The sequence below is a fragment of the Oryctolagus cuniculus genome, chromosome 5 (genome assembly GCF_051225735.1).
Source record: "Oryctolagus cuniculus isolate XC-2025 breed Fujian yellow rabbit chromosome 5, ASM5122573v1, whole genome shotgun sequence".
NCBI lineage: Eukaryota > Metazoa > Chordata > Mammalia > Lagomorpha > Leporidae > Oryctolagus > Oryctolagus cuniculus.
This window is the reverse complement of record NC_142871.1, coordinates 161,126,440-161,153,763: the sequence shown is the minus strand read 5'-3', so window position 1 is coordinate 161,153,763 and position 27,324 is coordinate 161,126,440. Positions and strand designations below refer to the sequence as shown.

Sequence of the window (27,324 nt, the reverse complement as noted above, 5' to 3'; positions counted from 1 at the left end):
TCGCCCTGGCCTAAGTAGCCAGGGAGGATCAGAGGGCCTAGAACCCATGTCATTTATTGGTTTTTACTGAAGAAAAAAGACTCATAATGATGCTGGACTTTTATGATCCATCACACTTCTGATACTTCATTGTCCATTTTTAATCATAGATCCTATTCCAAACCACCAGTTGAAAGAGATGAGAGAAAGGAAATAAAGAGTAAAAGGGATTCTATCAGAACTGGGAAGTGGGATCTGTTCCTTTGTCCCTATTAGCAAGGGTTGAGGTGAATGCAAAGAGCCCAACTCAGAGGCAGCCAACCTGGGCTTTGTCGTGGCTATCTTAGAATACAGGATGTATGCTCTGAAAACCAACTCACTTTAGTGACTTGACGTCTTCTTGTTTTTATTTATTTTTTCCATTTTTTTTTCCTCATAGTTTCTTCTAGCAAAAAAAAAAAGTGAAAACTCCCAGATAAATGAAGGGATAAAGCAGTTTCTATAGACATAGTCTTACCCTTTAGCTACTCCCTTCATTCCCTCCATATCGAAGACTACCAGCAACAAGGATACTAGAAATGACATTCTGTCCCTCTTTGAACTCCAGAGTCACCAACTGTCTCTTTCCAAGCAAAGATGGTGATTTTGATTCTCTCTGAAAAGGTATTTGTGAGGATCCTGACTTCTCTTATTTCTAACACCCAAACAGACTTTTAGTTAACCGCACACATGAGGCAGTAGGGCTGAACAGGAAGGTGAATTCAGTCTTCTCTCTCTGAGTTGTGCACCATGGGGAGAGCTTTTGGAAGTCAATAAGGAAGTCACTTTCAGTGGCTCCTTCTTAGTGGGTGCACTCATTTATAGCAATGAGTTAAATATTCAAGCAATGGAAAACCTACCTGGTTTATTATAAGGCATTCTTTGCATGTCTCCTGGTTTTATATCAAATGCATCTCCCAATACAGTGTCCATTTCACTTATACGCTCCTGAATAGCTGTGATCACTTCCCTTTGGACCAACTTCAAGCCACCAATATCACCAAACACCTGAAAAGTTGCAATAAAATGAGAAGACGTTTAACTTACCATGTTTGAAAGAAATGTAAGAGGAATGGACAAAAGCTGTTATTTGTTTCCTGTTTCCCAACCCTGGAAGAAACTATAGCTTGGAAATCCTCTGAAATGTCATATTATCCTAATCCCACAGTTTAACAGAAGCTCATGATTGAGGTTTATGGATCAATTTCATTTCTGACCTTTACAATAGTTTTATTATAACCCTACCAAAATATAATGTTTATGTAAACATATTTAGTAAAACAGAACACAGGGTCATAATTAGCAATTAAAATATGCTTTAAAGGCAAACTTTTCTAATCCTGTTGAAATCCAAAATGTCGAAATCAAAAACAAGTCTAGGATTTTCTATTTTGTCTTTAATAACGTTTGTTTTACACAAAGCATAGAAAACAAACCCTGTCAGGGGAACACACAGAGCAGCATTCCTTTTAGTAGGAAGTCACTGTCCCTAGAGAAGCCTTCTATATACACAAGGCAGAGCACAACTAGCAACCACACCAACATCCTGTTTCATTTGTCACACACAGTTTGGGTTTATTCTTGGGCCGTTTATAATAATCACTAACTTCATTGACTTCATGTGTCTCTCCAGCATCCTGAAGGTATCTGACATTTCCAAACCTCTTGCCGAAGGTTTGTTTTTCCCCAGAACTTATGACCTCTTGACCTGGAGGCCCTGCAGATGAGAAAGTAGGACACCTCATCCACAAGTAAATTGGAAAAGGGATGTATTTCTACAGATAGAAAAGAAGACATCTGTGACCCGACAAGGTTTTCTTTGGTTGTTGAAGTCAGGTGCTCTTTCTAGAACGACTCTTCCATCACCCAGGGAGCCTGCACATCACACAGCCAGCTCATCATAGGCTGTCTTCAGGGACAGCAGCTAAAGAAAAAGGTACCTTCTGGATTACTGGATGCTGGGCAAGGAAACCTTCCAAGACAATGAGTAATGGGAATGACAACATCGTACGTGGAAAACATTCTCGAGAATGGAACGGACATAGCCAAGAGGGAGAGACAGAGAGAGGAAATTCGTTACCTCGCTTGAAATCCCGACTTCAGCCCTGTGAGAATTGCTATAGTAATTCCCATTTACAAGAGTTAATAAATATCCTGTGGGATTCAGCAGAAGTAGGTTAGGCATTTGACATATAAAGCTAAGCAGTTAGCCGGCGCTGCGGCTCACTAGGCTAATCCTCCGCCTTGCGGCGCCGGCACACCGGGTTCTAGTCCCGGTCAGGGTGCCGGATTCTGTCCCGGTTGCCCCTCTTCCAGGCCAGCTCTCTGCTGTGGCCCGGGAGTGCAGTGGAGGATGGCCCAAGTGCTTGGGCCCTGCACCCCATGGGAAACCAGGATAAGTACCTGGCTCCTGCCATCGGATCAGCACGGTGGGCCGGCCGCAGCGCACTGGCCGCGGTGGCCATTGGAGGGTGAACCAACGGCAAAGGAAGACCTTTCTCTCTGTCTCTCTCTCTCTCTCTCACTGTCCACTCTGCCTGTAAAAAAAAAAAAAAAAAAAAAAGCAGTGTCAAGAAAAATAGATATCCTTGGTGACACCCGTTTTTTTCTTGCTGGCTATGCCTTCTCAGAGCCAAAGTCTCCCACTGCTACCTGAATTTCTTTAGTGTTTTCCCATGGCCTTCTTCTCTGTCATTCTTCTTAACCATCTCTTATTTACTACTTATTACAGACCTTTTGCCTATGATTGCTTAAGCCTAAGTTTGCTGAGAAATTCTGTGTACACTGGCATTCACTTGGATGCTTTCTCTTATTTCTGCTCAAGACTGTCTAAACATGCAAGCCAGAATTACAGCTCAAAGTCTTTTTCCATGCTTCTCAGTTTGCTTTTAAATCCAGGGTGTCAACTCTTCTCTGAACTTCTGAAATGTGATCAATTTGGGTGGCAGTTTGCCTTCACCAGTATCATGAATTCCAAAATGACAAAGTTATATTCTCCTATGTTTCTTGTTGTTAACAACTGGTCTTTGTTTTTGAGAATGAGATTCACAATAACAAGTTCTCTCATCACTTTACCTTGAAAGAAATAAATTGCTGGTATGTGGCTTTACTCAGTAGCTCCTTTTTATTAGTACAAATTCGTTAAAGAGTCCAGAGTGCTCAGGTAAGAGGAGAAAGGGCACCAGGGGTGGTATTGGTTGCTGGAGATTTGAGGAACTTCCTAGTTATACAGGGTAATTACCTGGAAGTGATCCCCTACCTCCATGTATTCCATCAGGCTCTCGCCCTAGCAGAATGTGGCCTTCTGGGTTACACTGGTGCTGGTAATTTGTTCCCACAAATATAACTACTCTCTTTGTCCTCATCACAGCTGCACCAAAAATGAGGAGACTTCAAAATGTTTGTGGAAAAATGAGGTGGAAAGATAAATTTATTTTGCATAAAATTTTGATAGCCATACATCATTTTTTCATAGTACATATATTGCATGAACTTTTGAAAACTCCTTGTATAAGATGATTTGTAGGTATACAAGATATACATCAAGTTAACAAATATACTTTGATCTGATAAGTTTGAGGAAGAGAAAATAAAATAAAACCAGTATGAATTGCAACTGCTAAAAAAACTTATTTGTGACTTCTAAGTTAATTCTGGGCAAAACAGTTCATTTTCCATTTACAGAAATGTGAATATAAGGAGATCTTATAACTATTTTTTGTCAGTCTGAATAGAGCAATTTATTTTAAAAAAATCGGTGTTGGAAAAATAAGCTCATGATATTGCAGCCATACTTCATTTACGAATTTCGTTGATTAAGGGGAAAAGATGTTGCTAGAAAACAAGTATTACTAACAACTTAGACCTTATGACCGAGTTGTGCTTTAATGTGTTGTGCTGGTGCAGGTATTCAGCCTAGCAGGTAAGTTGCAATCCTAAATCCTGTGTGCCTGGGTGTGACCTCTGACTCTGAGTCTAGACCACAGCTTCCTTCCTTCTAATGTGGGCCCTGGAAGGCAGCAGCGATGACTCTGGAGATGTCTGGGGCACGTGGGAGTGAACCAACAGCTGGGAGCTCTCTCTCATCACTCTGCTTCTCAAAAACAAATATATATATATATATATTTATTTATTTATTATTTTTCAGGAAGGGTGGGAATGAGGGATGGAGGAGGATGGGGTGTGAAGTGTTATTAGTTTCTTAAAATGGTATGTAGGAGATACGTGAAATGTGTTCCATTTATGTAGATTTAAAAAAAATTAAATAAAAAAATTCCCATAGTTTGATGAGGAAGGAAACAGCAATCTAGTCATGTAGCATCTTTCAAAGGTAGAAAAAGACAGTGAGCTGTGATATCCACGTGGCTTCATATTATGGGCAGCATGTTCTCCATGTATTAAACAAAGTATAATTTACATGGCCATACCCATAGGACTGTCAGAATACTTGGTGAGCACTGCCTTCACGGAGTTACGGTTATACATTTGCTCATCCTTCTGGAAGACAATTCCAGTTCACACGCACAAAACAGACACACACACAGTTGTATGCACATACTGTGTTCACACCTTGAGATATCTATCATTCTAGATTCTCGTCTTCCATCTAGTACTCCCACTGTCGGAATCTGTCTTTAAGAAATAATATGGACACCAATGGAAAGGGCAGAGTAAGGATCTCCACATTTTACTGCTCCATTATAGCAACAAAAACAACAAAAATGGTCCAACAGTAGACGTCAGAATCAACTTTTCTGGAGAGAGACTAGTTCTGGCATTTCATCTCATTGAGGCTGAAGCTACTGACAACTTGGTTTAGCTACTCAGGCTCGCATCATGATGGTGTTAAAAATTTATGATTGTGAACTATCAGAATAGAAGCATAGGATTCAACCATGTCAGTCCTGGCAGTGCAATCAGAGACAACAATATCTTCAGAGACAGACACGGATCTCTCAGGCTGTGCAGAGCTAGTGTTCAATGGTGACATCTGCAGCAGTGGAAGCAACACCACATATACAGTCCCTCTGTCCTGTGCATGGAGCCGGATGAGCCCTCTGTGGCACAAAAAAGTATCTGGAGGCCGGCGCCGCGGCTCACTAGGCTAATCCTCCGCCTAGCGGCGCCGGCACACCGGGTTCTAGTCCCGGTCGGGGCGCCGGATTCTGTCCCGGTTGCCCCTCTTCCAGGCCAGCCCTCTGCTGTGGCCAGGGAGTGCAGTGGAGGATGGCCCAGGTGCTTGGGCCCTGCACCCCATGGGAGACCAGGAAAAGCACCTGGCTCCTGGCTCCTGCCATCGGATCAGCGCGGTGCGCCGGCCGCAGCACGCCGGCCGCGGCGGCCATTGGAGGGTGAACCAACGGCAAAGGAAGACCTTTCTCTCTGTCTCTCTCTCTCACTGTCCACTCTGCCTGTCAAAAAAAAAAAAAAAAAAGTATCTGGAGTTCTTAAAAAAATTTCTGGTTAAAACAAGCTTTTTTTTTTTTTTTTCTGACAGAGTGGACAGTGAGAGAGAGACAAAGAGAAAGATCTTCCTTTACCGTTGGTTCACCCTCCAATGGCTGCTGCAGCCTGTGCTCTGATCTGAAGCCAGGAGCCAGGTGCCTCTCCTGGTCTCCCATGGGGTGCAGGGCCCAAGTACTTGGGCCATCCTCCACTGCACTACCTGGCCACAGCAGAGAGCTGGCCTGGAAGAGGGGCAACCAGGACAGAATCTGGTGCCCCGACTGGGACTAGAACTCGGTGTGCCTGCGCCGCAGGCAGAGGATTAGCCTATTGAGCTGCGGCACTGGCCATACAACAAGCTTTAAGAAACAGTTAACTTCTTATTAAAAAGAAGTTGGTTTTATTTACAATTGAGTTGGATAGATAGGTTGTATCTTGCTGCCAGAAAAATGCAATATTGCTGAAGTTTCAGTGAAAGGCTGTTGTAAATATGGTTAAGAGAATGAGGGGGAGGAAGAATAACGTAGAAATGGCATTGCAAAAGGAATTTGTTATTGTCTTGACACAGAATGTATGTATTCATAGCACTAATTCATCTGCAGGAACAAGACAGGATTTGGAGGCCTAGCAAAATCCACCATGGCTGTGAAAGAAGTCAAAGTTTTGCTTAACAGGATTCAAATCGCTATACCTGAAGTTCAGCCAACTGAGTGAGGTGTAAGAAGCCTATTAACATTAGATGAAAGCAGTAGATTTCAAAAATAGAGCTGGAAACAATACAGCACCCCTTTAGTTACAGATCGAATCAACATCAATTGAAGAGAAAGGTTTCTTTGCATTTTAAAAAAGTAGAGTCCTTAGGGTTTAATTTCTTCAAGTGACTAGATGAATTAAGGGACAGCATTTGGATTTATTCTCTAGGATTTCGTGATGCTGGATGGCGGTAGTGGTGGTCATGTTGGTCACAGATGAGAAAACTAAGGCAAAGCAGAGTGTCCTGTCCTTTTTGTAAAAGTGTACTTTGCTCGGTTGTAAAACATTCAAAGTTCTTAAGATTAAATATCTGAATATTGTTTCTGAAGCAGCAACTGTCACCTTAAATCTAGAGTCTAGTTTGTTTACTGGCTGTATTTTATATCCTTTAGAAAATGACGCAAACTGGCAATGAAATCACTGTAAGTATTCTACAGGGGAATATAAATGTGCTCTGGTTACAGTGTACATATCTTTATACATAATTCCAGTTTATTTTCCCTGGAATTATGTTAAATATGTAAAAAGACTTTTCTCATAAAGGTAAAAATGCTAGATGTTTCCAAGTTGTAATTTAATATTAGTGTCAGCATTGTTTCAGAAAATAAGCTACTGTTATTATTTCATTCTTTTAACTGTCATTCAGCATACTATATGTGACTTTGCACACAAAATAAACTTACATGATTTTATGTCAGTGCTTTAGAAAATGTAAGAAAGATTTAAATTAATTGATAGGATAGAATTATGTAGAATAACTGAAGCTAAGCAACTTCTTTTTTTACATTTCTTGATCTTATTATCAATAAATAAGTGTTTCAGGTATTTATGGAGAAATCTGTTCCATAAGATATATTGGAGAAAGTATGGATTTGTAAAGAGAAAAAAATCAATATTTGCAGATAATTCTCAGGTTAATATTTATACAATTATAAAGTGCACCAAGTATTTATAGCTATATAAAGCTATATAAGACATTATACTTATATTTACAATTGTTCTTAATATTTATATTTATAGCTATATAAGACAATATAATTATATTTAGAATTGTTCTTATTTTGTTCTTCTTCATAAGTGAATTACCTTTGATCTTTTTAGATATCAGTATTGGACATTTTGTCAAATACAGACAAAATAAGAATCTCATATTCTGAGAATGATCATCTGAAACACTGACTTTTGGGCACATAAATGATACATCTATTTGTGAAGAAACACTCAAAAATTCCAAATATTTTAATAAATTAAGATTAATAAATAAAATGAAATCTGAGGATATTTTTGCATCTAGACGATTACTCCTCAAGACATCTTTTCCAAAATCCAACTTAAGAAAAAAAATATGCATTAACAATCCACATATTTTTATTCAAGGTAAAATATTCAATCTTCACTGATTGTGCAGTAAGGATTTAATTCTTCACCTCTGTAATGTTCATATTAGGCATTTAACCACATATTTTGGTTCAAATGTCAAGGCTTATTTTTGAATCTTCTGCTTTGTCCTTAATATACTTTTTAAACCATTTCCTAAGACTTATAATGCAAGAGAAGTTTCCTTATCCATTGTATCATACATATGTCTATTATTTCTGGCAGACATGTGAATGTAAGAGTATTCTACAGCTTTGTGGAAAAGAAAATTACCAATTTATTTTGGTGCAAAAATTCTTTGAAGGCATGCATATGAAGGAAACTTCAAAAAGTTATGGAAATATGTGTTATGAAAAATCATGCATAGATTTTAAAACTTTTTTGAACTAAAATAAATTTATTTAATTCCTTTTCTCTATGGGCTTTCTAAAGCATTCTCAAAGAATAACAGGACAATCCCTTTCTGTAGTTTTCATAAATTCCATTATTTGGAGATTCAAAGGATATCTAAAATTATTCTATTGTTAAGAGTATCTTCAAAAATATATTTCTGATCATTCTTTCATATACACATAAATCTAAAAATATAATTTTAAGTGAAGAGGACTACTAATGATTTTTTACCTCAAAATATGAGTAGAGATAGAAACTTAGTATTTTGTAAGATTAAATATTTAATGATAGCAGTTATGTTAGTAAAGATCTGAATATTAGTCAAAAATATTTTGAACAATCACAACAGCATATAAAAAAAGCACTCTAAACAGTTTTTCATGATTTTTTAGGAAGTTACATATAGCTATACTAAAAGTAATGTAGTTACTAAAAGTTTATCCTGTGATTGAAATAGCTTTTCAAAGGAGCTAGCTTTCCTGAAAATGTGTCTGAAATTGGTTGCGTTGTGTTGAAATCTCTTGTACAGTGAGCTTGGTTTAAAAGAAAATAAAACTGTAATTTTCCTCTAAGCTTATGAATACAACATATAAAATGATCAATGAAGATGAAAGTGAGAGTCTTTGTGTAACTTTGTGAAAAACAAAACATTTCATTGCAAGCTGTATTCATCTTGTTATGGGCAAATAAAATTATTTAGACATATACATATGGGAATAATAATTCTGTCAAGTGATTTTTGAAGGGAGTTAAATTCCTATACATATTTAAATGATTAGTAAATATGTCAGCTTAAGTATTTTCATGGTAGGATGGCAGGAAAATGTCTAATAAGTGGTATTATGTTCTAAAACTAGTCCAATCATTGAATTCTACCTTGCTCTGGTATTCCTTTTTTAAAATACGTTGTCTATAAGAAGGTCTAAGTTTTAGATGTAACAAAACGATAACCCTTTACAGTTAGGATAAAATAGACTATCATCCTCATTCAGGGAAAAGAAAAGGCAAACTAGTATCAGGTCTCTATTGTTCCAAGCAAGCAAAATCTTAAAAACTCAATGAACGAAAATATATATATTTGAATCTAAAAATTAAAACAAAAAAAAATCAGTGTTGTTGACATTTTTAGTAATTTGTGATGCAGATATGACCAGTGCCATTTTATTTCAATGTATATTTCTCAATGTACTCAGATACACGAAGTGTACCGCAAGGACCTATTGAATCTTCTTGTACTGTTGTAATGAACACATGTTTACTGTTCTAAATCTGGAGAGTGAAACTGTGACTTTCTTCCATTTTGTGTAAATGAATTAGTTTTAATATTATCTTCAAAGCAGCCAGAAACTAGGCCAAATGAGAAACACAAGTATGGCTTTCCTTTTTCCCATGTGCAAAGATTTTTACCAAAAGGAAAAGCCGATGGAATAATTTTCTCCATGAAAATGCAAGATATCATCAACAATTGACATCAGCAAAACAAATGCCTGTAGGTGCATATTTTCTATTAATTTCTCTTCTAATTTATTATGTATATCTTACCCAGCCTGTCTTATGCATGTACAAGGTATACTCTACAAATTGGTCATTGGAGAATATAAATATAGGAATTCTCAAATATACTAAATAGCCTTTTCTGGCAGAAATTAAAACAAATGAGTCAAAACTGAGAAGCTCTGGATTATTTGTGAGGTTTTGATCTGCAATTCATTTGTTCAAGAGAAAATGTGCTCCTTCTCTGCCCTCCACCCCATTTATGCAAAGTTTCCTGCAGACTTTGTAGCTTCACTTCGAGGGGAATTGAGCCAAGGTCCAGTCTTGAAGCTTGCTGTCTGCACTGAGCAGTCAGTGGACTCCATGCACAGGGGTGAGTAAAACCCATCTTATCATCAAATTGTGTTTTGGTTTTTCGTTTTCTCCTTTCTTCTCCTGCTGCTTTCCATCAGCGGAGCACTTAGCAATCACTAATTGGTTAATCCATTATTAGGCAAGTATTAATATTCTAATTTTGCAGACAAGGAATCAGGCTTCCTGCTGTGTGTCCCCTGGCCCTGGGTAAGGAATTCTTCAGATGGGAGATTCAAAGTAGGTGAGGCCCCGTCTCCTGAGACCCAGCCGCTTGCCTAGAGCCGCGAGGGCTGTGCGGAGCCTCTGTGTGATCGCTGAGTTCCTGACTCCCAGCTCTCCACCCAGACCACCAGAAGACACTGCCTCTAATGACAAAAACCGTTTTCCCATTCCACTCCAACTAATGCTCCAAGGACTTTCTTAATTGCGACTGATACCCAGGGATCAGGAAACTTATTTGTGACTTGATGAATCTGCATGATCTTGCCTGAGTTTCTAGCTTTTGTAGCACTAAAAACTTTAAGTAAATTTGTTCCTTGCAAAATACTTCAAGATCACCCTACCTATCTACCAAAGAAACAATGTGTTATTCTGTGGAGTGGTTGGACTTCATGGAGCCCAGAAGTACTGATGAAAGTAAAATGGAGAGGCACTCACTGAGTGGCTAACCAATGACCATCTCTGACAAGTGGTGGGTGGAATTTTGTTAAAAAGCAAAACAGGTAGAACACCTTAAGAGCTCCCTAACTGTGGGCCGTAAAACTAGATGGAACACATTATGAACACATATCTATAGATAATATTGTTAGCAACATGCCTTCTATTCCAGACTCATGAAATCTGACCTGTTTAGTCAGAAACCGTTCTTTTCCAAAAGTATATTGTTACAAGCAAGGGAAAACTTGAAAATAGCTTGCTTCAAACTCAAAATACTAAGGTTTTATTGAGAAAAACAAAAGAAGCAGAAAAGGGTGATATATGACCTATATTCCACTGTCACAATTAGGAGAGACTTAGGAATCACTCTAGTTACAAGTTTCAATTGTGTTGAATGCAAAAGAAATGTAGAGATAACAAGATACTCTATTTAAAAACCACATACAGCCTTCAAGATGAGAATTCAGGATATAAGAGTGAAGCCAAATTTTAGCAACCATTTATGCTTCAAATTTACTGCCATATATAATTTGTAAATAAATTAGGGCTAGACACAACCGTTTCTTTGCATATCATAATTTCTGACCAAAACACCGAAAGGGACTTACTGATGTGTATAACTATGTCTAAATCATTCCTAAATGTAGGTTCCGTGAATTCACACAATATGGCCATTGATGGTAAGAATTTCAAGGTGCCTAATAACGAATCAAGAGAATAATTTAGAATCCCCAAATTCCATGCAATTCAATAGACTTCTTTGAGCGTTGACTAACTACTTTAATACAAAGCTAGAGACTTCAAGAGTGAAAGCTAACTGAAGGGCATGTAGGTGGCTTCTTACAAAGCATCATTTGAATAGTTTAAGGGGTGTTTCATCCAGAAAGCATAATCCACTTGTATGCTGTTACTTGACATTTCCTTAAAAAGCATGCATCTTGGGACAGGTAACACATGGATTTTGTTTCTCACAGAGGTTGCAAAAGAGTGCTCCCTTGCAACTTCATGGTCTGTAGCGTGAAAGGTCAATGGAGAGATCTGATAATCCCCATTAGGGATCAGAATAAACAAAAATGGGAAGACTGCTGAACAGCCAGACAAGTGCCACAAAGATTTGCCTAATTCTCAGTTTGCTCGGTGACTGGCATCGCTTTACAGTCCCTGTTCTACAGGAGATACAATTTAAGAATGACAATACGCTTAAAGAATGCATTCTATTGCTTGTGATAAATGTTAGAGAAAGTATACACAGGAGAATGCAGTTTGGAATGGATTTCATAGAGAAGGAAGCAGATCAAGTACAGCATAGAGAAATCAATGGCTAGGTGTGTACTCAAAACAAACAAACAAACAAACAAACAAACAAAAAAAAAAAACAGGCAAACCCCAGAGCATTTGCTGGGACCTGGAAAGGGAGAAAACTTGCTTACTGTTGGCTGAATTTCATTCAGTGAGGCCCAGGCTCCTATCAATGCATTACTGTCACATAAGGCAATGGTGTGGTATGGGAAACCCAGGCAATGAAAGCCACATAGGTCAATAATATCTATTACCTCAACACTCGGTTCTCCCAGAAATGAGTTTGGTTGTTCCAGCATAATGTTACTATTGGTACTGGGAAAAAATGTCGACAAATTCAGTTAATTTAGTTGTGCATGATCTATAATACTTGGTAATCTTTATTGCACCATTTATTTTAAGAGCTAAAAGTACTTTGAGGCTGTTATCTCATTAACCTGCCACAAATCCCTGTGAGCCAGGTAGTATAAGTATTCATAACCCAGTTTTACAGATAAGGAAAGAGGCAGAGAAATGACTAAGCCAAGGTTATGGAGCAAATGGAGAACTGAGGCAATCGAAGGGCCCTGGTGGTGGCTGTGCTCATGAACCTGCATCACCTCCCTCCTGGGTTTTCACCTGGTCTAGGAGCTACCAAATAGTTTATGGCTGAAAGTCAACCCTGGCATCTCATATCTCCACTGTCTGTTATTCCAGTGCATATTTCAGTGAACTGTATGCACACGGATTTAAGCATATGCCTATGCAAATTAAAAAAAAAAAAAAAACAAAAAAGAAAAGTTCTGGCACTTTTGCTTGACAAAGAAATTCCTAGAGCAAATGTCTCACATGTACAAGTGCCAATATCTCAGCCCGACCCAAGCTTCCAAAGAATGACCTTGGATACAGTTACGTCTGACCACCTCCTGCTTTTCTACAATCTACAGAATTCCCTGTTACATTGCGCCTTCGTAAGGGAGAGGGGAGGGTGACCTGCTCAGGATTCTAGTCCGCCCCAGCCGCCATGCACTTTTCCGAGGAGATGCACACGCGGCTCCTCAGGTACCCAAACAATGTCACCAGCTCTCACTTTGCAGAAAGCAGAAACTTCCTCCCTGAGATGTTGTACACTAAGCAACTCGAAATATCCTCAAGACTGTATGCAAGGGGATTTTATCAACTTTGTAACAAGACCAATGGCTAACTTTATAGGGAATGTTTGATAGGAGCGGGAATATCCTTCAAATTCTAAACATTTAGTAGTGTGCTGCATGAAAGCAAGAAATAAATAGATCTTCATTTTCCTTCTTGTCTATCTTTAATCTCCATCACATAGAAACTTTCTTTCAGATTTCATAGTGTAACATCACGGGCACTAATGGGACAGATCTGAGTTCAGCTTGCCTTGAGGTTGTGGATTCTGAGAAGTGATAAAACAAGTGTGGCCTGGGTCTATATTCCTTCCGAACAGCAGTCCTTCTATTTTGTTCCTGTTGAACTCTATTTAGTGGAGCAGTAACCCTGTGAACTATAAAATGAACTAAAAATATGTTACTGCAAAAATTAAGGAAGGAAGGACAGAAAGACAAAAAGAGAGAGAGAGGGAGAGAAAGAAATAAAGACATGTTATTATATTCTTAGATTGTATCTGTGAACTACATGAAGTCTGTTCTCTTTATTAATTTTTAAAAATAACTTATTTTTAAAAATCAATTTCACTACACTTAAATACTGGCATTTTTGGAGAAAACATAACTTCCAAAAATCTTTTCCAAATGCTCTTTTTATGATGTTTGTAAAGATTTGGATGGAGGACATTATGTTTAAAGATTTGTTGGGGGGAGAAGTGAAAGTCCAGCATCTTGTCTGGTGTGGAAGAGATCCTCAGGCACAGAATCGCCAGAGGACTCAGAGAACTCTACACCACCAGGCTGCTAATGTTTACAGATGTTAACTGGGTAAACGTTAGCACAGAGAGAACCCTGAATTATCACTTGCCTCTTTCGACATAGTTACATGCAGAAATGATCTTTTTCCTATGTGGCTTCTTATTTCTTTAGGCAAAAGCTAAAATACCTGTTCAAGTCCCCTATCATAGTAGAATTTTCTGTTATAATGTTTGCCAAGTAACACTGAAGCCTTTGCAATGGTGTATAAGCACACACACATATACACACACAGGTATCCATATTTACAAGATGCAATATACACAGAATTTACATCAAAATATTTCCATAGATACATACCTCAACAATGGCACCACCAGGGCATCTGAGAAAATGGCGATACAGCTCTTGGAACCCACTGGGATAAACGGTGTATATGGACACATGAGAAGTAACATCTCCTGGACCACGCGCAGACACAGAAATTCCATTCTGATGCTGGAGGTCACAGCTGGCAACACTGGACTGGAGGCCAGGGCTTTTCCAGATGTAATCATACACTGCCACCTAGTGAGACACAGAGCCCCCCCACCCCCACCCCAGACCCCCAGCCCAGAAAAGAACAGGAAAAAAATTAATTAACTTCTGGCAAGAGCATAACCGATTTTAAATGATTTTACAATAAATCTGAAAGTCTCTGCCATCTGCAGTGCTTGCACTCCATTCTACGCATATTTTTATGGCATATCTCTAAATAGTGAAGATAGACAAATCCCCGGTGTGTGCTCCATAAAGTTAATTCTACACAGATGAAGCTGTAATTGGCTTCCATATTAACCCAAAGTAGGAAGATCAAGCAGGCTGTGACAACGCCAGTGTTGATTAAAAATAAAAAAAAAAGTGCTTATGACGATTTTATGAATGGATGTTTGTACTTTCCCATCCAAAAGAAATCTTTGCTTTTTCTTACTTACTTGCACTGTGTGAAAGTGCTAAGTCTCTGATATCACCAAAACGGTGCGCAAGATATATTAATGCTATAGTTGGCTGAAATGCACAGGGCAGAGTTTTTGCACACTTGTATTTATCTACTGTTTTTCTTTCCTGGCAATCCTGACTTTTGTACTCACTGGGCATTATCTGGAAGGGTTTCTCAGGTAGCAATTTCATTGTCTAATACAATGTACCCTGTGGGGCTTTCATTAGTGCTAATTGAATTATGAATGAGTTGAAAAGACACTGTTCTATTACTTGTTTAAGATACTGCAATGAAGATTGCAGTATACTACTGTAAAATTTATTTGAGTTGATAAACTTTCTACTTTCTTAAATTTTTTCCTACAACTGCAAAGCTTTGCATAAGCTTTCTAAAATGTCCATTTTCATGCTCGCAGATTGAAGTAGTTTCAGAAGCATTCAGTGGAAAGTTTTCAATGGACTTCTTTTCTCCCTTCTTCCTTCTGAGGCAGAAACACGCATTTGCTATTCAAAAAAGTCCATTTGAAATACTCTTTCCAAAGTTAGTTCTCTCAAGGATGATTTACAAATACTTTAAATCTTCAGAAATATGGAAAGACTTAATAACAAGAAAGAAAATTCTGGCCAATTACTATTTAATTCCCATCTATAATTGACAATAAATTCCCAAGATTCTAGCTAGTGATTTTTTTCTTTTGAAAATGAAAAGGTATAATTAAAATCTGGGCAAGAAAAGAAGCTGTAAATGGCTTTAAAAGGCTTACAGGAGCGAATAACCAGTCTAAAATGATTAAAAGCAGAAGTTTACTGAGGATGCATTCTACAACAGGTTTTTGAGACAATATAAACCTGCTCTTGGAACTAATAATCCAGCAGGAGTTTACTGAAAGAAATTGGTATAAATTTATATTAAAATAAGTTTGATTGTGACAAGTGTTCATAAGGAATTTTGCTAAAGAGATGAGATTTGAACTGGATCTTGAAAGAGCTAAGATGTGAAATCAACCCAAGTGTCTATTAATGGATCAATGGATTAAGAAAATGTGTACTGTTACCCCATCCCCAAAAAATGGAATGCAATTTGGTCATTAAAGAGGATGAAATCCTATCATTCACAGGAACATAGGTAAAAACAGGCACAGAAATATAAATATCATAAGATCTCACTCATATGCACAATCTAACTCAGTTGATCTTTTCCCAGCAGTCCAGAGCACAAGAATAGATAGCAGAGGCTGGGGAGTTTGAGGGGACAGGTTGAGAGAGATTGGCCAAGAGCTGCAAAGTCACAGTTGGATAGGAAAGATAAGGTCTGGTGTTCTATTGCATAGTAGGATGACCATTAATTAACAACAATGTATTTTATATTTAAAAATAGCTAGAACAAAGGATTGTGAATATTCTTGCCATAAAGTAGTGATTAATGTATAAGATGATGATATGTTAAATATTCCTTAAAAAAAAAGATTTATTGGGCCAATGCTGTGGCTTAGTGGGTAAAGTCACCACCTGCAGCACTGACATCCCTTGTGGGTGCCAGTTCAAGGGCAGACCCAGAAGAAGCTCCTGGCTTCTGGCTGAGCAATGCTCAGCTCTGGCCATTGCAGCCATTTAGGGAGTGAACCAATGGATGGAAGATCACTCTCTGTAACTCTGTCTTTCAAATAAGTAATACAAATAAAACAAATCTTAAAAATAAAAGCTTTTTTAAAAAAGTTTTATTTTTTTATTTAGTAAATATAAATTTCCAAAGTACAGTTTATGGATTACAATGGCTCCCCCCCCCATAATTTCCCTCCCACTCGCACCCTTCCCATCTCCTGCTCCCTCTCCCATTCCATTCACATCAAGATTCATTTTCAATTCTCTTTATATACAGAAGATAGATTTAGTATATATTAAGTAAAGATCTCATCAGTTTGCACCCACACAGAAACACAAAGAACAGAATACTGTTTCAGTACTAGTTATAGCATTATTTCACACTGGACAACACATTAAGGACAGATCCCACATGAGGAGTAAGTACACAGTGACTCCTATTGTTGACTTAACAATTTGACACTCTTGTTTATGGCGTCAGTAATCTCCCTAGGCTCTAGTCATGAGTTGCCAAGGCTATGGAAGCCTTTTGAGTTCGCCGACTTTGATCTTATTCTGACAGGGTCATAGTCAAAGTGGAAGTTCTCTCCTCCCTTCAGAGAAAGGTACCTCCTTCTTTGATGACCCTGTTCTTTCCACTGGGATCTCACTCTCAGAGATCTTTCATTTAGGTCTTCTTTTTTTTCTTTTTTTCCAGAGTATCTTGGCTTTCCATGTCTAAAATACTCTCATGGGCTCTTCAGCCAGACCCAAATGTCTTAAGGGCTGATTCTGAGGCCAGAGTGCTATTCAGGACATCTGCCATTCTATGAGTCTGCTGTGTATCCCGCTTCCCATGATGGATCGTTCTCTCCCTTTTTGATTCTATCAGTTGTTATTGGCAGACACTAGTCTTGTTTGTGTGATCCCTTTGGTTTTTTTTATTTATATTTTATTTTATTTAATGAACATAAATTTCCAAAGTACAGCTTATGGATTACAATAGCTCCCCCCCCCATAACTTCCCTCCCACCCACAACACTCCCCTCTCCCACTCCTTCTCCCCTTCCATTGTCTGATCCCTTTGACTCTTAGACCTATCAGTGTGATCAATTGTGAACTGAAATTGATCACTTGGACTAGTGAGATGGCATTGGTACATGCCACCTTGATGGGATTGTATTGGAATCCCCTGGCACGTTTCTAACTCCACCATTTGGGGCAAGTCCGATTGAGCATGTCCCAAATTGTACATCTCCTTTATTTGTTTGAAAGGCAGTGTTACAGAGAGAGAGGAAGACAAAGAAAGGAAGAGAAATTATCGATCTGCTGGTTTGCTTCCCCAAATGGTCACAGTGGCCAGGGCTGGACCAGTCTGAAAACAGGAACCTGGAACTCTATCTAGGTCTCCCACATGGGTGACAGAGGTCCAAGTACTTGGATCATCTTCTGCTGCTTTTACAAGTGCATTAGAAGGAAGCTGGATTGGAAGCTGAGCAGCCAGAACTTCAATCCATGCTCATACAGGATGCCAGTGGTTCAGGTGGTGGCTTAATCCACTACACCACAACACTGGCCCCTAAATATTCTGATGTGATGATTACAACATGTATCAAAACATCACACTATTTCCAATAAATACATAAAATGATTACCTGTCAATAAAAACAAATTAAAAAAAACAAATTTAAAAAAATACCAATGGTATTTCAATGGGTAAGAAGTGTGCCACAATGTCTTCTGGCAGAGGAGCAGTGCTAGTGAAAGACCTGAGATGCCTGGGCACAGCAAGTCAAGGGCAGTGAATAGGGCAATAGACCCGATGGTAGGAAAGCTGTGAGGACAAGAATGGGAGGTTGAAAAGCCATTTCTGATGCTGTGCCAATCCACAAACAAGGTGAGCTGCTGCAGGTCTTGGTGTACTAGAGAGGTTTGGTCTGACTTGTCTTTTAGCTCCATAGAGCTGGATGCAACATGATAGGTAGACCAGAACAACAGATACCATCTCATCAAAAGGGACAAGGTGGTCCTGCCTGTACACAGTGGCAACCAGGCTGCAAATAGAATAAATGATCTCTTTTTTTAAGGTAGAGTCTGCAGACTTGAGTCAGCAGACAGACAGAGAGAGTGTGTGTGTGTGAGAGAGAGAGGGATTATTTATCTGTTGGTTCACTCTCCAAAAGGCCACAATGGCCAAGTCTGGGCCATGGCAAAGCCTGGAGCCAGGAACTCCATATATACTTCCCAGATGGGTTACAGGGGCCCAAGTACTTGGACCAAGTTAAACCCTACTCTATTGTGGTACAAATATTCATCTACTCTGTTGTTGTGCAGGTATTGTTGTACATTCCCCTTAGAAAGGAAGAAAGAAAACCCCACAGAAATGAAGGTGAGCAACCAAAAACCTCACTGGAAATGGTTTACATAGAAGAAGATATCTTCAGTTATCTTCAGATGTTTTTGTATTTTCACACTGGCCATGAAAACACCCTACCTTCAGGGTAATTGCTTTATATTCTGACTTACAGCCAAAGACAGCCTCGAGCAATTGGGGATGCTTAGCTTTGAAAACTTAAAATCCTCCCTGGGGTTAATAAAGTAGGACAAGGTAAAAAAAAAAAAAAAAGACGAAGAAGAACATGGATATTTTATAACAGAGACGAAAGCCGAAGAGAAGCTCATCAGAGGACAAATGGAAATGTGGGAGGGATGCTGAAATCACCCTGTGTTTTTTGCTTGGTACCTACTCCAAATGCATTGAACATGATGCTCTGAAACTTGGCTCTCTTCACGCTGTCCTTAAAATTAGCTGTTGAGGAACAAGCAGCTCAGGAAACTAATCTGTGATATTTTACCATCAAGTTAAATGTCCACATGTCGTATTTCCCACTCAGTTGTATTTCAGGCCATGAAGGTAATCCACAAACAGGAAGGGAAAGACAACCTTGCCTTTCTTGTGGAGGGCAGGTGAGGGATAACAAGGAAGAAGGATATGACTTTTCTATAAACTGCATTTTCTATAGATGCCTTTGTTTTCCATTTTCTAGTGAGTAATGGTTAAACTATTTGGCAGACCCAACAATATCAATGAAACATTGGAGCTCACTCAGTGTTTCTGTAAAGGGATAGGTCAGAAGATAGTTACTGTGTCCTACATAATCTGAAGTTAGTGCCACAAGTCTCTCTGCTGTCATCTAAAATCCCTTTCATTAAAGCAATCAAATATGTCTTTTCATTTTCAGGAGAGCCCAGCGTGAGTTAATAAATCTATTGAGACAAGTGAGTCGAGAGAATAACATATAGGACACATCTGAAGAGCTAAAACTGGCCTCCATCTGGAGGCACAAAACTTAGAAGAATCCACAATGCCAGACTAGGAACAGTAATCCTTAAATGAAATTCATCATTCAGCAGAAAAACAAGTTAAGGATGGCAATTCAATGGTAGGCAAAACAGGCCGGAACAGGTTCAAATGCTGCATATTTCACAACCAAGCTTAATTAAAACAGGACTATGAGGCTGTTAATTGCATTATAATAGTTCAGCATGAAATTAGGTCTGATGTGAATGTCCTTATAGTGGAGTTGTTTATGTTATTATAATTACACAGTGGCACACAGATTTACTGCATAGATACATTGTCAACAGCTCTTGGGTCAATTTCTTTTCTTTTCTCAGTTAAATTTGCACTCAATTTCCAAGTATGGAAAGTCAGCATGAGAAAAACCAGGGTCGGGAAATTAGGTTACACTGGATGATCTGGCTGGTCTCCTGTGTATTTGAAGCTTAGAACTCCAAATAAATTGTGTGTTCCTGATGGTTATTTTATTCACCATTTTTGAAAGGAGAGAACCATTTGTTAAAAAACTGTGTCTCATCAAAATGGACAACATACCCACAGATGCTTCATTTTGCCATAAAAAGAGAAGCCTTTTTTTTAGTCTACTTGTGCCACTATGACAGAATACCTAACTTTTAGTAATTTATTAAAAATAGAAATGTATGGGGCTCACAGCGGCAAGGGAGTTGGACAGCATGGCTCTGGTATTTGGCCAGAGTCCTTGGTGTTGTGTCATCCAATGGCAGAAGGTGAAAGGACAAGAGCAAAGATTCAGAGAGGGCCAAACTCGAGTTTACACAATATCCTGTCTCACAATAGCTAACTCATTCCCAAAATAACCACATTGATGAGGACAGACCCCTCATGCCCTAATCACCTCTTATTAGGCTTACTTCCCAGCATGGTTTCATTGGGGATTAAATTTTCAAAGCATGTTGGTTCAACGCAGATTCAAAGAATTAATGGTTGTTAAGTGTCTGACTAAAACCATGCCAGTGATTCCACCATATCATGCATTCCAGTAGTAATAAGAAACAAAAAGATTAAAGATTTGTGTCTAGTAAAAAATGCCCACTCCTGTTCACAGAATGCAAAAGACATAAAAGAGAATGATTTTCCAAGTGGCAAAAATGTTTCTTGATCCACTCATGGTTTCTAATTTTTGGCCTAAGACATAACTAGTATCTGCCTTGTGACCTTGACTTCAATACCAAAACCTTAGGTAATATCATATGCTTTGGAAGCATATACATATTTGATATTTTCTGTTTCCATCTTGATAATTTTGTTTTACAAATTCTATGCACAGCAATTTTGTGAATTGCTTTGGGATAAGAGCAAAAAATAGAAAAGTACCTTCAAATAAATTAGGTAAGTAAAATGATTATGCTTTGATGTTTCTTTCTTTAACACTACTATTAAGAATATAGAATGAGCACTTAAGTAAATTTGAGGCAATTTAGGGAAATGTAATAAACTACATTGTGTAGCCAGAAAACCATAGTTCTAAACAAAATAACCTGTGCTTAATTTATATAGAAAGTATGCAATTTGAGGGAGGCTAATATATATTGTGTGTTTGTAAAACATTTTACAGAAAGTTTTGTTATGGTGGACATCTCCAATTTTGGTAACCAACATTTTTACATCTTGCATCTGCAAGTAGAAATTCATGAGTTTTTCATATTACTGCTACAAAATTCTTAAAAAATACTCTGGGAAACCACAGAGGAACTTAACATCTAGTTGTGACATTCTTTTTTTTTTTTTTAACTTTTATTTAATATAAATTTCCAAAGTACGACTTATGGATTACAATGGCTTCCCCCCCATACCGTCCCTCCCACCCACAACCCTCCCCTTTCCCACTCCCTCTCCCCTTCCATTCACATCAAGATTCATTTTCGATTATCTTAATATACAGAAGATCAGCTTAGTATAAGTTGTGACATTCTAAAACTCTTAGAAATAGATGTAAGTGCAAGAAAACTATTCAGGATTCATCATGAAAGTAGGACATCAGTTGTAGCAGTATTTCCTAGTTCTAGCTTGTGGATAAGAGTGAAATCATGAGTAATACTACCACGGAAACTAACTATACCTGAACATGCTATTAGTTAGTTTAGGAGCAAGGGTAAACATAAAGTGACAGTCTTCTGCCAATTTTCCCTCTAACTGTAAGCCTTGGCTACCAACATGAACAAGAGGTGAGTGTGGAAACACCTCACCACCCATCTGAGAGCAGGAGATAAGTGAGAGACAAGTGAGAGACAAGCAAGATGAGAAAGAAGAAATGTAAGAAAGAAAAACGAAACAACCACATTGCTCTAACCACCATTGTTTCAATGCAAAGTATCACTGTGATATGGCCAGGAATAGTTTCCACACTTATATTACACTTCCTACACAAATAAAATTTAAAAATGTAAAGTTAGACTGTATTGAATATATATCATGATCAGAAAATTGTAAAATATACTTAGAGCTTCAAATTTAGAAAGAGGATTCTTTTCTTCCTCTGATTTCTGAAACAAAAAAGAAAGAAATTTGTAGATTATTAACTTACTCTCTCTAACTAATATTTTAGTCCCTGCCCTTGCAGAACTGAAGAAAAATATTTGTATTGACTTCATTCAACCCATCAACTGTGCTAGTATGATGATAGGAGGAAATGATTTTGACTGCATATTTTACCTCTCCAGGCAGACTTGCAACATGGAGTCAAACCAGGCTGAGATTTATTCAAATCCATGAAAGCCACTCAGACACAAAATCATTAGTAGAAGGAGACTCAGATGCCCACTAATAGGAAGATTACTTGTCCTATCTTTATAAATACTATTCCACCAGCTCCTTACCCTTTGCTGTTTTGTGTAAGGTATTGAAGCAGCCAATGCTCACTCTATCTGGGAATTACTCCTCGCCAAGGGCAGCCTGCTGCCCATGTTGATGACTAATACTTGGTTCTTGGCTTACCCTTTGATTTAATTTTCTCTAACTATAAGAACATATCAAAATGTAAGCCCAGAAAAAGATTTCAGGGGTAGTTTTTCTGTATATATATACTTGATCTTACGTTCAGGATAAATTACTCCCAATTTGCATCAACTGAATAAGCATAGGAATTATGAATAAAATTTTTTTTACACTCTAACCAACTGTATTCCAAAAGCCAAGTTAAGTAATATAAGTTGGCAAAAAATCCAGGAGAGGGAATTGGCAGCAGCAAGCGTGAATTTACCAATGCAAAGCATGCTCCTACATGAGTTTTGTGATGTGTATTGCCTGAGTTTTCCCCAGACTCCTACATGGTTCACTCCCTTCCTCCAAGACTCTACACAATGTCACCTATCATCATTGGCTGTTTCCTGAATACCCTAAAGGAAATAGTATCTCCACCCTCAGCCACACCCACACCTAATTTTCATCAAAATACTGTGTTACTATCAACCATATCATGTGTGTCCCTGTTTATTTGCCCATTTTCTGTCCTTCTGCACACATATGTAAGTTTCTTGAGGAAAAAGGATCAGGATTTGGTTCAAGAGGCTCTAAATGATAACTTGTTGTAGGAATAAATAAGAGAAACCATTTAAATGGCTTCAGGATTAAAAAGTAATTTGGTTTTATTTTGTTTGCATTCATCACGCCTACCTTGGAAGCTGCAGAAATTTTTTCGTCTCTACCTACTGAAAAATTTATATGTAAGATTCAACTGCTCTTTTATGTCAGCATTTCTAATAATGCTAAGGGTATTGCTTCAGGAGTATCAGTGAAATGAACTCTCTAGCATGGTTCCACACTCAAGTTTTAATTCCCTGTTTCTCAATTCAGTGAAGTTTATTCACCTCACTCCACCTACACCACCCACAAGTCAAAGATTGCCTATGTCATAACCTTTCTAGAATAATACCCTTTTGCACACATATAAAACCTTTACTTTAGAAGTAACAATGCATTCTAGGATAATTAATTACCTCATTAAACAGCTCTTCTAGTAATAAAGCATTATTTTGATTTTATAGATGATAAGTCTCAAATAAAGGAAATAAAAAGTATACCACTGCTTGCAGTAAGGACACCAAAGGCACTAGACAAGATGACCTGAGTCCTCCATGCAACCAGTTAATAGGAATGTTAATGGTGTGATGGAAAAATAACTACATGAACAATGACTATTTGCTAATTCTTTCCAAAATTGTAAATATAAATCAATATGTGCTATTTTCACTTAGCTTAATTAGAATCTTCTTCATTATTCAAAAATATATTTGTGAAGCAGGTGTTTGGTTTAGTAGTTAAGAAATAGATTGAGGGGCCAGCATTGTGGTATAGCAGGTGTGGTTCCAGCATCCCATTTGAGTGCTAGTTTGAGTCCCAGCTATTCCACTTCCAATCCGGCTCTCTCCTGGGAAGGCAGTAGAGGAGTCCCAGGTCCTTAGGTCACTGAACCCACGTGGGAGACCACGTTGGGGAAGCTCCTTGTCCCTAGCTTTGGATCAGCTCAGCTCCAGCTCTTGTGAAAAATAGATGGATAAATATTTTTTTTAAAAAAAGTTAAGACATCCTATCTCATGGTAATGTGCCTAGGTTCAAGTCCCAGCTCCAGGTCTTTATTCCAGCTTCCTGTTAATGCATACCCTGAGAGACAATAGGAGACAGTTCAAGTCATTGTCTGGGCCCCTACCACTCACTTTAGAGAGCTGTATTGAGCTTGTAGTTCGTGGTGTGGTCTTGTATTGCCATAGGCACCATGGCCTTTTAAGGAGTGAAATAGTGAATGGGAACTCCATTTGTCTGTCTCCCTTTCAACTAAATACATATTTTCAATATTTTTATTTATGTAAGGTGAACACATTTCATACATCATATATATTAGATAGATAGATAGATAGATAGATAGATTTAGGAGCATAGTGATACTTCTTACCCTATCCTCCTGAAAGCTAGCTGTCATGAGAAATACAAGATAAAATATGTTTTCTTAGGCTTCATGAAATATACAATGAAGTAAGGGAAGAGCAACACAAATTCACTTAGCTATAACATATATTTATTTATATATAAGACAGAAACACACACACACACACACAGAGAGAGAAAGAGAGAGAGAGAGAGAGAGAGAGAGAGAGAGAGCCGACGCCGCGGCTCAATAGGCTAATCCTCTGCCTTGAGGCACTGGCACACTGGGTTCGAGTCCCGGTCGGGGCGCCGGATTCTGTCCCGGTTGCCCCTCTTCCAGTCCAGCTCTCTGCTGTGGCCAGGGAGTGCAGTGGAGGACGGCCCAAGTGCTTGGGCCCTGCACCCCATGGGAGACCAGGAGAGGCACCTGGTTCCTGGCTTCGGATCGGCGCGGTGCGCCATTGGAGGGTGAACCAACGGCAAAGGAAGACCTTTCTCTCTGTCTCTCTCTCACTGTCCACTCTGCCTGTCAAAAATAAATAAATAAATAAAGAGAGAGAGAGGGAGAGAGAGATCTCATATACACTGATTCATTCCTTGTATATCATATACACTGATTCATTCCTTGAATGTCCACAATAGCCAGGTTTGAACCAGGGGAAAATCAGGAGCTGGAAACTCAATGCAGGTCACTCCCATAAATATCAGGAAGCCAACTGTTCGATCCATTGCTTGCTGCCTGCCACTTTTCCTAATAACAGGGATCTGGAATTGAAATCAGAATCAGTGCTCTGGGTCAGCATGTGGCAGAGTGGGTTAATCCACTGCTAGTGATGCCAGCATCTCATCTGAGAACCTGTTTGAGTCCTTGCTGCTCCACTTCTAATACAGCTCCCTGCTAATGCCCCTGGCAAAGCAATAGAAGATGGTACTAGTGCCTAGGCCCCTGCCATCCATATGGGGCACCTAGATGGAGTTCCTGGTTCCTGGCTTCTGCTTGAACCAGCCCCTGGCACTTGAAAACATTTGAGGAGTGAACCAGGGGATGGAAAATGAAGTTCTCTCTCTCTTTCACTTTCTCTTATTCACTCCTTCAAATAAATAAATCTTTAAAAAAATAACTATTGCTGGAAACTAGATAAGGGATGCAGTTGACCCAAAAGGTGTCTTCCCACTCTGTACTAAACATATATCCCAAATAATTGAAATTTAAAATCAGTAAGTTTTAAGTGCAATATGAGAGAAAGAAATTTTAAACATTTGTGGAGGGATAACTCATGTCTGGAAGTAATAACAACAGAAGGCACCCATTGGATGTCTCCCTTGGGCTGTACATATAAGGAAGAAAATATAAAGGGCCACACAGGTGAAAACAAATATTTTGCTTAAAAAGAAAAGAATGAATGAGTTTAGTTTTATCATTTAACCAAACTTCTGAGTTAATGATGTTCAGGGAGTATAGGATTCCAGAATGCTTTCAGCTTTTTAACTTTCAACAGCTACACTCTGGTTCCCCATTTTAATATTATACTTGAACATTGGATTGTGCCCTTGTCTGAATATAGTTCTCTCTTTGAGCATAACATTTCCAGTGCAGAATAAAAGATAAGGGAAAAAAGCATGCAGAAAGTTGATCACAGCCATGACTATTTTGGGAAACATTAATTAAGAATAAGAATCATAAATAATACTTATTTAGGACTCATTATATAAAAGGTTCTGTTCAAAGTACACCCATTCATTCATTCAATAAATTTTATGAAATCCTGCCTTGTAGCAAGGAATGTGGAGACAATGAATTAAACCAGAGACAAAGTCTTTGATATCCTACTGCTTTTATTCTAGGAGAAGAAGACAGACTCATGACTGAATATATCACATATGCTGTGGGGAAAAGGAAACAGCGTAGAGGATAAGGCAGGGGAAGCTGGAGGAAGAGCTATTTTATTGACATTTTATCCAGGGCTACTATTTTATTCAGGAAAGCCTCCCAGAGCAGGAAACATTTGAACAGAAACTTGGATAGAGTATGAGTGTGAGTCATGGATATACTTGGAGGAATAGCATCGTAAGAACAGGAAACAGCAAGGCCATGGCCATGAGGAGGGCACACTGGCTTTGTGTTTGAGCAAAAGCAAACAGGCTGAAAGAAGTGAAACACAATAAGCCTCGGTAGAGATAAGAGGAGAGATCGGTGAGTGGGAGCTGAGAGGAAGAGCTAAGCGTTCACCCCTGTGCAGATACTTCAGGACTGTGGGTCTTGCTCAGACTGAACAAGAAGGAAGAGATGGAGGTGGGCCATCTACAAGTCCAGCAATGACAAAGACTAACAGGAAACTACCAGGAACTAACAGAGAAGCCTGCAGAACACTCCCTTTTGTTGCTTTGAATCCTTTATCTTTTGTGAATCTGCTATAGAATTATTTTCTGTAGTCACCATGAGGCTTACATTAAATATTCGTAACAGGGAAATATTCTACATATATTTTTCTGTGAATGAGCATTTTTGTTTTTTCTTAAACATTTTATTTATAAACTTTAAACATTTTGTCACATCCACTTAAAATTTACACATTGTATACTTATGCATATATATTTTTTCTTGAAAAACATAAATATTAATGTCACAGAGTGAGGAATTCATGACTTTAATCAGAGCATGAGGAAAGAGTATATAGTCATTTACATGGCATGATTCGGTGAAGCAATATTTATAAATAAATAATGACATAGCATCCTCATAAATTGTATACTTTCTTTCTTTAGATTAGTTGACAAATATGTGAAAATGTGATGTTTGTCTTTCTGGGTCTGGTTTATTTCACTTAGTGTAATGATCTCTATTTCAATCCATTTTGTTGTGAATGT

General features: G+C 38.4%; 1 protein-coding gene across 1 annotated transcript in view; it reads right to left on the bottom strand.

The window, feature by feature from the left end:
• Positions 1 to 858: 858 nt before the first annotated feature.
• The window catches only part of LOC100356714 (uncharacterized), a 322,021-nt gene continuing 295,555 nt past the window's right edge, over positions 859 to 27,324 (bottom strand). Inside the window, exons 18-19 of the mRNA XM_089333567.1 lie at positions 14,016 to 14,222; positions 859 to 1,026 (exon numbers count right to left, since the gene is read on the bottom strand). Of these exons, the coding sequence (XP_089189693.1) occupies positions 859 to 1,026; positions 14,016 to 14,222 (375 nt within the window). The remainder of the gene's footprint in view (positions 1,027 to 14,015; positions 14,223 to 27,324) is intronic.